Here is a 9790-nt window from a genome sequence, read left to right as displayed (position 1 = left end):
CACTACATTACCCCGTGTCCCCACGCTTCTCTATGCCAGATCCCTCACGTGTACACGTCTCTCCGATGGCCTCACGGGCTCCATCCCACTTCTGACACCAATACAGCAAATTTGGGGGGGTAGTGTGGCGATCCTCGCTATTTGAGCTACGTCACAAGTCCCACCAAGTGGGTTAATTGTATTCGTGCAATGTGTAGGGTTTCACACCAGGGACCCGGGTTCACTTCCCTTCCCTGCTGTTCGCTACAATGGTGTCAGAAGTGGGATAGCCCTACTAGCTTAAATAACAAAAGGACAGAGAGGGAATTACAGTTAATGCCAACAAGCGTTTTAATGTTACACAGCGGGGTAACGGGAGCTGCATAAAACTACATACCTAGCCTGAACTACAGTAGCTAGCCTTAACTCACAGTCCAGTGGGAGGTATTCCCTCAGAGAGATAATAATGAGAGAACGAAATGGGAGTCTTCCCCTAATTATTGCCGCGTTCAAAACAACTGGGAACTCGAAAATCTCTGACTTCTGACTTCAGTGCGTTCAAAACAACTGGGAACTGAAAAAAACTATCTCCGACAGAGAAGAATCGACTTGAACGGTCATCCAACTCGGAATTCCAACTCGGGAACTCGGCCTCTTTCTAGAGCTCCGACTTTCCAACCTGAAGATCACTGACGTCATGATTTGACCTCGTATTTATTCGAGTTCCCAGTTGTTCTGAATGCGGCATATATCCCTACAGAACCTATGCCTCTGTAACCGATGTTAAATGGCTAGCTCGTTAGCGGTGGTGCGCGCTAATAGCGTTTCAATCGGTGACGTCACTCGCTCTGAGACCTTGCTCTGCAAGGGCGGTGGCTTTTGTGGAGCGATGGGCAACGATGCTTCGAGGGTGGCTGTTATTGATGTGTGCAGAGGGTCCCTGGTTCGAGCCCAGGTAGGGGCGAGGAGAGGGACGGAAGCTATACTGTTACACCTCCCCCCTTTCCGATGACTATGACAACCCCATAAACAATTAAAGTGATTGCTGCTGCCAGTCCGGGACAGCATCTGCCCACGCTTAACATAAGACATTGATAAGATTTCCTAAAACATTTATATTACCATATCACAGAAAATATCCATGGTAAAGTTGTGCCTGCCTTTCGGTGTCGCCTTACCAAAATGTCACCCTCTTTGACATGATAAATCTATATAAATAGAGAGATATAGGCCATCCCAGGGTGCAGTGTATATGTATTCAGTAGCCTGGCAGATTATGAGAAGGTCATCTGCCATATTTTTAGGTTGACCTTTACTTCGTCTATGTGATTTAACTACTGCAAGGGTTCAAATGTGGGGTGCTGGAGAGCTACCACAGGCCTATTGCTTGTCATTTCACCTCATCTCCATTCAGTGAGTGACCATATTTGCAGAGACATTGATGTTCATTGTGCCTGCAGCCAATTACATATTGATACTCATCAATTTGTCAATTGTAACACTCCACATTCTCCCAAGTTCAGTCTAGTCAAGACATGTTGATGTTGGAAGCTCAAATAACATCCTAAAAATGGAACGTATCAGGAACCAGGAAGGACTGTGCCAATTTCATTTTCCATGTGGGTTTATCGAATGTGTGTGACTTGAACGATGATACCATGATAGAGTGGTGCTGGAGCAAAGACCAGCGTTTGACCCTGAAGGAATGGCGTTGGAAGGCTTTGGTGCAATGGATACCCTAAGGCACATGCGTCAAACTCATTCCACGGAAGGCCGAGTGTCTGAAGGTTTTCCCTCCTCCCTTGTACTTGATTGATGAAATAAGGTGACTAATTAGTAAGGAACTCCCCTAACCTGGTTGCCTAGGTCTTAATTGAAAGGAAAACCCAGAAACCTGCAGACACTAGGGCCTCCAGGGAATTCAGCAAAATAGCTTGTATCAAAACCACTATCTAAACATTTGCCTTTGCCTTCACTTGATACAGGCCACGACTTGGCAATAACCATGACGGGCCTATGGTGTACATATTGTAGCAACCCTCAGGAGTTGAAAGAGCTGTTGTGCACATTGCACAGAGTATCTGCAAATGTCTGTAGTTGTTTGGTTCATCTTTCTAACATTTCAGGAATCATTTGTTTATTCATGTAAACCTCAGTCCTATGCTCTAATAAAATAGAGATACATTTGCATGAAAATCAGCATTCATAGGGACAGTTCAGGAATAAGGGTTTTGATTCTGCTCTTCAGATACAGAACCCCTTGCAACAGGCCTCTGAATGCTTCTTGGCGTTCGTACCCAGTATTCTTGTAAAAAGAATCTTCCAAATAATCTCTACCCATGAATAAATTCCACATACAGGTAACTGCCAAAATAAAGGAAACACCCATTTAAAAGTGTCTTAACACGGCATTGGGCCACCACGAGCCAAAACAGCTTCAATGCACCTTGGCATAGATTCTACATGTATCTGGAACTATTGTAGGGATGTGACACCATTTTTCCACAAGAAATTAAATAATTTGGTGTTTTGTTGATGGAAAACGTTGCCTCAGGCGCTGTTCCAGAATGTCCTATAAGTATTCAATTGGGTTGAGATCTGGTCTGAGACAGCCATGGCATATGTCTTACATTGTTTTCATGCTCATCAAACTATTCAGTGGCCACTCGTGCCCTGTGGATTGAGGCATTGTTATCCTATGGGGGCATAGCCAATGCAGGCAAAATAATAGGCAAGTGGGCCTGCCCAACATTTTTATACATGACCCTAAGCATGATGGGATGTTAACTGCTTAGGAATTGCTCAGGACCACCATGTGCAGAAGTACCAGCTTTCAATATACTGTACTTTGTATCCCTCATTATTCAAGTGTTTCCTTTATTTTGGCAGATACCTGTATATATACACTACCGTTCAAAAGTTTGTGGTCACTTAGAAATGTCCTTGTTTTTGAAAGAATGAAAGAAAAGCAATTTTTTTGCCCATTAAAATAACATCAAATTGATCAGAAATACAGTGTAGACATTGTTAATGACTATTGTAGCTGGAAACGGCTGATTTGTAATGGAATATCTACAGTTGAAGTCGGAAGTTTACATACACCTTAGCGAAATACATTTAAACACAGTTTTTCACAATTCCTGACATTTAATCCTGGTAAAAATGTCCTATTTTAGGACAGTTAGGATCACCACTTTATTTTAAGAATGTGACGTCAGAATAATAGTAGAGAGACATTTATTTCAGCTTTTATTTATTTCTTCACATTCCCATTGGGTCCGACTTTACATACACTAAATTAGTATTTGGTAGCATTGCCTTTAAATTGTTTAACTTGGGTCAAACATTTCAGGTAGCCTTCCACAAGCTTCCCACAATAAGTTGGGTGAATTTTGGCCCATTCCTCCTGACAGAGATGGTGTAACGGAGTCAGGTTTGTAGGCCTCCTTGCTCGCACACGCTTTTTCAGTTATGCCCACACATTTTCTATAGGATTGAGGTCAGGGCTTTGTGATGGCCATTCCAATATATTGACTTTGTTGTCTTGTTGTCCAGTCTCAAAGTCAACAGTGAAGAGGCAACTCCGGGATGCTGGCATTCTAGGCAGAGTTGCAAAGAAAAAGCCATTTCTCAGACTGGCCAATAAAAATGTAAAGATTAAGATGGGCAAAAGAACACAGACACTGGACAGAGGAACTCTGCCTAGAAGGCCAGCATCCCGGAGTCGCCTCTTCATTGTTAATGTTGAGACTGGTGTTTTGCGGGTACTATTTAATATAGCTGCCAGTTGAGGACTTGTGAGGCGTCTGTTTCTCAAACTAGACACTAATGTACTTGTCCTGTTGCTCAGTTGTGCACCGGGTCCTCCCACTCCTCTTTCTATTCTGGTTAGAGACAGTTTGCGCTCTTCTGTGAAGGGAGAAGTACACAGCGTTGTATGAGATCTTCAGTTTCTTGGCAATTTCTCGCATTGAACCCACAAATGCTGATGCTCCAGATACTCAACAAGTCTAAAGGCCAGTTTCATTGCTTCAATCAGCACAACAGTTTTCAGCTGTGCTAACATAATTGCAAAAGGGTTTAATGATCAATTAGCCTTTTAAAATGATAAACTTGGATTAGCTAACACAACGTGCCATTGTAACACAGGAGTGATGGTTGCTGATAATGGACCTCTGTACACCTATGTAGATATTCCATTAAAGAAAAATCACCCGTTTCCAGCTACGATAGTCATTTACAACATTAACAATGTCTACACTGTATTTCTGATCAATTTGATGTTATTTTAATGGACAAAACGTGTGCTTTTCTTTCAAAAACAAGGACATTTCTATGTGACCCCAAACTTTTGAACGGTAATGTACATTTGTTATATAATGAATCCATCAGTGTCAAATTGGAGATAGTAGACACCATCTGGTATTTTGGAAAGCACAGGATATCCTATGGTCTATAATAGTGCAGTGATGAGAGCAGCTAGACATCTTGTGGCCAGATTGAACACTGCACTGGAGATGTAATACTTTGGGAATGGGCCAGCAGAGTACAATGTTGGATTTATGAAGTTATTTGATGTAGAAGAAAATAACATCTCAGAGTGATGCACTGTTGGAGAACTGCAGATTGATAATCTGTCAATACTATGCACGCAAACAAAGATGTCTTTATCTTTCTCAATAGAAAGACACCGGACTGAAAATGAATACAAGTAGTAAATAAACAGCAATACACCAACAAAGCTCATGATGATAGTAGAACTTTTAGAAATAAGAAATGGCATTTTACTCTGGTTGTTTTTTTTGTTTTTGTGCTTTATTCCTTGTGCTTTATTCCATAAGAATAGATAACTCCAAAAACAACACCCAATGTTTTGAAGTACATTATTCAATTAGTCAGAATACAAAAAGGTCATAGCATCAAAATACAGTTTCATTAGTTTTAATGTTTTACTAAATGAAGTTATATTCTTGAGGCTTCAGTCAAACCATACTGAGCAACGTAGCCAGTCATTCTGGATACTTGTACTTTTAAGCACATTTAAATGGTTATTCTTACAGTACTGATCAATAAGGCTCTTCATAAAGCACAGTCAGTCAAAGAAAGGCCTCTTCCTAATAGAAATATACAGGACGTTGTTGAATTTTTTGAGATGGGCCTATCAAAATGTCTATATATCAGAAAATATATTTTTTTAAAGCTTTACCATCTAGATTCAGTTATCAATACATTTTCCAGTTCACTAATTCCTGCTCTTTTGGGCAAACAACCTGCAATTCAGGTGATTGCTGTTTAAATGAATATGAGAGAGAAATTTGGTGCAGTTTGCTTCCGACAGCATTCTGAACTAGCACATCTAGGTATGTACATTCTCCTTTTCAGTCAAATCGACAATCTAGCTACATCAACGACTCCGCTTAATCAACCCACTTTCTTTTCAGTCCCCCAAAAGTCTGTTATGGAAATAACCAGTGAGAATATAGAGAATAGTTGGAGAACAAAAGAGTTGATACACGTGATCGGTGTGTATCAGGGCTGAATAGTGTTCAGTATAAAAGCATCCAGTACGAGTCGCTGTTACAGTCTATCATGAAGCAAAAAGAAGGGTATACGTCCCTGTAGTACTCTGCATAAATAAGCATTAAAGCAACCATCAAAAAGTTAAACAATAAAAAAACATATATATAGTCATGATTGAGGAACATCAATTAGGCTAACAGCTGTAACTACACCTCCGTCAAATGTCCATCTTCTTTCTGTTTGACAAAGAGAGGTATACAGGATAGCAGACCAGAAGTACCATTAGACACTGAACGGAAGAACACACACTGAAAAAGGGGAGGGGCTACTTGGACTTGGTCCAATAGGAAATGCTCATTTTGGTTTTGCGTTTCAACCCAACTCGTGATGGTGTGACCTATTAAACATGACCCCGCAGAGTCTATGTTAGTGTTTATGGATGTTTATGGAGGGCTTGCCATGTTTCAAAACAAACACTGGACCCTCCTTTGTAAACTCTACATCCCTCTAGCGTTATGATTGTTGGTTATGATCGTCTCTGGGTTCATTTTCTCTTCCTCTCCTGAGTACACCTTGGACAGTACCTGGGCGAAAGAAATGAGAGAACAAGAGAAAAGAGGGTGAGAGAGACAGAGAGAGAGAAAAGTACGTTCAGTGAGTTGGTCTCTTCCATGTTACAGGAGAAACATCTTTATTTTCCCATCCTAAATTCCAAGCTCTTCCTTGACTTACCATTTTCCTCTGGGTTTTGTCGTCAGCCCCACGCAGGCAAAGTGGAACCACTCAATGGAGCACTACAATGAGACACACACACACACACAGTACATTCTGATTAGTATTATTCCATTAGTATAGGGAGCAACTTTTATAATGCTGTGCTGTACACTAGTGGGTTACTCTTGGTCAAAATGTACCAAAAGGAACTAGCCTTTATTTAGGTTTTACTGAATTAATCTGTGATTTAAGCACCAAACATTCCAACACCATCTCTCATTTCTTGACACTACACTAATTTATAACTCAAGACTTTTTTGGTAAAATCACACATTTATGTCAAAGTGGTATTTTCTGTAGAAAAATTCTAGTGCCCTGATTTCAGGTTAGGATTTGGCTCATAGTGAATAGTTGACCCAATCAGGGTTGGGTTTCATTTCAATTCCACCATCTCAGGAAGTGATGTCATTGCTTCTCTCTATGAGGAAAAAAAAAGGGAATTGGAATTTACGTTTACTTCCTGAATTGAAAGGGAAATGACCCCAACTCTGGACCTAGTGCTCATGTACCGCTAGATAACCAATGGCAGAAAGCTGTGGACTCACGTCTGTGTTGTCACAGCCGATCATCTCTCCATAAGACACTTGGTGACACAGGCAGTAGGTGGGCTCGTTGGGGTCCACGGGCATGTCCAGCACGTCCGAGGGGTGGACGTTCCCAAAGTTCACTGTAGGGGCTGTGAACTCTGGCCTAAGGACACAACAAGGGAGGACAATGGGAATTAATACTGAGAGGAAGAGATGTACTGTATCAGAGACTGTTGTAAGGTACAGAGTGAGAGAAGACCAGAACATTTCAGTTCGGTTCAGGGAGTTATTGGAGTGGAGATGAGAATTTGCTGTCTAGCTTATATCTGGTACAAAGCATCAGCTTATGAAACATATGTTTCAAATTGTACATACGTTTGTGTTAGTTTGACTTTCTTCTGCCCGCTCTTGGGGCTGCAGTCGTCGTCTGACTTCGCCTTCAACCTCGTGCGAGCCACCTTCTTCTCTTTTGGCCCCCTGAGCTCACCTTACGAAAGACACAAAACTCTTCAGGCTATGGACACATAAGGAGCTTGCCTGGGTCGTGTTCATTAAGCACCAAACAGAAGAAAATAGACTCATATAGGGAGGGACTAATTGGACTTGTCCAATAAGAATAAGCCAGTTTTTTGTAAAACATTTTCCATTGCATGTAATTATAAACACGGCCCAGTTCCCAGCTATCTATAGGCTTAAACGTTGTTGTCTGTGTGTTTGTTTATGTGTGGACAGCAATGAGACAGCACTAAAAAGTAACGTGTTCAAGGGACAGAACCGAATGAAAATGAGCACAGTGTCAGAACAGAACTTACTCTTGTTTCCCTTGCTGGAGGTCGAGTCATAGTCGGTGCTCTCAATCTTTTTCTCCTTTAGGTCTGCCTCGAAGCGGGCCAGGTCTGTGTCCAGCCTGCGGATGTGTTTGTCCACCTGAGGGATCACAATGAATAACAGAACACTGACTGAGGCATCACATGTACAAATTACTTGACATCACAGCTTGTCTAGGCTAACTAATCACAGTGGAAGCAAAAAGTGTGTCCACTGCTGCTCAACATCAAAATATGTGCTATTCAACATTTCCAGCTGCATCAAACATGCTAATTGAGAATATAACATATCTTTCACTATGTAAGGTTTACCTGCAACCTGAGGTACAGATGACAAATTATACTAGAGTGCATGTTTACAGGCAGGCAAGGGTAACCCTCTCTCCAAAGAGAACCTTTATTTTCCTCACTACTAGTATGGACCCCAAGCAGCACTCCTATTCTCGATCTACTGTAACCATCCTAAGGTTTTACTCACCATCTCATAGGTCTGCATGGCCAGCTGGACCTTGTCATCTCCAAACTCTTTACACTTGCCATACGACTGCTGAATTTGGCGGAGCAGGGAGAGCTTCTGCTCCGAGGAGAGGGTGTGTGCATTTGACGTGCACTCACAAGCCAAAGAGTCTATCTGCCCTTTCAGATCTGAGAGAAAGAGAGATGAAATGATTTATTGTAAGTTGTGGTTACAACCATCATATGGGCTACATGCACACTGACTTTTGACTGGAGCTTGGATAAGTGTTTGCTACTTACCTGTTATGATAACAACAACAATGAGGATAATATCAGATCTGTGTGAGAGTCTCACCCTCGGTCCGTGTGTCCAGGTCTCTCATCAGAGTGAAATTCCTCTGTAGCTCAAATGGCAGGTTTTCTATACCTAGAAAAACAAGGTGTTGTACAGTATACTAAGTCATATATCGGTCCCAATTCAAATACAGCAGTATCAGTGTCAGTGGGCTGCAACATAGCTAGTGTGTGTTAAGTAACGTTACTAATGCTGGCCTATAAATATGTATATTATGTAAACGTAGGGAAACCACTGAATAGAACCATACGATACAATAAATTAATTTAGAATCTATTAAGAATGGTACAATTATGCACTGTTTTACTAGCTCGGATAGCAAGCGAGCTAACTAAGCTAGCTTTCTCGCGTGCTCTTCGTCCCTCGCTCTGGACTTTTCATTGGAGTAACGTTAGCCGAAACAGTAACGTTAACTGGGCTTCTCATCTCCTCAAACTCAGGTACTGGTTGTGGGAGTAGCTATGCGTGCATGTAAAACAAATACACACAACACATTACACAATATTTAGTAGGATGATAAATTACTATCTTACTGTCAAGGTAGTGTTCCAAATACATTCCCGCCGCCATCTTGAAAATAATAAACAAAGGTTTTTCCGGTCAGACAGGAAATATTCTTCGATGGGGTTTAACGGCCGTTGGCATTCAATGTTAATTGTGCATTACCGCCACCAACTGGACGGGGTATTGAATAAGAACTCAAAAAAACGTGGGAAAGTGGGAAAACGGCATCATACAAAATAAAAACACGTCAACTAAAAAAACCCACCCCACTTCTTTAATCACAGTCCACTCCAAAATACTTCTTACACATGCCCAGGGGCCTGTGATGGCGGTACATTCACCGACAGGATTTCTTGCACCGCCTCGGCTGTGACATCATGAAGACCCCAAAAACGTTCAGCGGCATTTCACAATGATTCCAATTTTCTTAGACTTTTTCTCCGCGGTTTAAGACCATTGCAGTAAATAATACAAAGTCCACCTTTTTAACATGTAGCATTTCACAATTCCTCAGTTGATGAAAAACTTTCACTGGTCGTGGTGGCTCTACTACCATTGCTTCTTCCCCGCCACTCGTTCCTTCCAATCTTCTCACTGCCTCCAGATAAGAGACATGCTGGACACTCCTTACCCTTGCCACCTCATTCTTCACCTTAACAAGGCACTCCAGGAATTCAGGCGCATGTTCATCTCCACAGTTGCAGCATTTCACCTCATCTGGCATTCGATACTCTTCCCTTCTGCACACACTTGACACATGACCAAATCTTTTACATTTATATCACTGAAGGGGCTTGTGTACAAAAGCTCTTACAGTGTATCTCATGAATCCTAACTTTATATGAGAA

At 41.6% G+C, this 9790-nt stretch overlaps 1 protein-coding gene across 1 annotated transcript; it reads right to left on the bottom strand.

Moving 5' to 3' along the window:
- Positions 1 to 4772: 4772 nt before the first annotated feature.
- On the bottom strand, positions 4773 to 9067 carry LOC106588433 (inhibitor of growth protein 4). The gene is made up of 8 exons (XM_014177421.3): positions 8972 to 9067; positions 8439 to 8510; positions 8106 to 8272; positions 7613 to 7727; positions 7176 to 7287; positions 6819 to 6963; positions 6232 to 6293; positions 4773 to 6083 (listed from the first exon to the last, which is right to left on the bottom strand). Exons 1-8 carry the CDS (start codon positions 9006 to 9008, stop codon positions 6044 to 6046), a joined length of 750 nt encoding a protein of 249 aa, XP_014032896.1. The 5' UTR covers positions 9009 to 9067; the 3' UTR covers positions 4773 to 6043.
- Positions 9068 to 9790: the final 723 nt, after the last annotated feature.

Source organism: Salmo salar, chromosome 27, assembly GCF_965601325.2.
Source record: "Salmo salar chromosome 27, fSalSal1, whole genome shotgun sequence".
In the NCBI taxonomy this organism is placed as follows: domain Eukaryota; kingdom Metazoa; phylum Chordata; class Actinopteri; order Salmoniformes; family Salmonidae; genus Salmo; species Salmo salar.
The sequence above is the reverse complement of the archived record's forward strand: the minus strand, read 5'-3'. Positions and strand labels throughout refer to the sequence as shown.

Coding starts and splice junctions, on each gene's coding strand:
- LOC106588433 (XM_014177421.3), bottom strand. CDS start 9,008: ATGGCGGCGGGAATGTATTTGGAACACTACCTTGACA. Junction 7,288..7,612: donor CTCCAGCAAGGGAAACAAGA/GTAAGTTCTGTT, acceptor GTCTTTCGTAAG/GTGAGCTCAGGGGGCCAAAA. Junction 6,964..7,175: donor AAAGTCAAACTAACACAAAC/GTATGTACAATT, acceptor TTGTGTCCTTAG/GCCAGAGTTCACAGCCCCTA.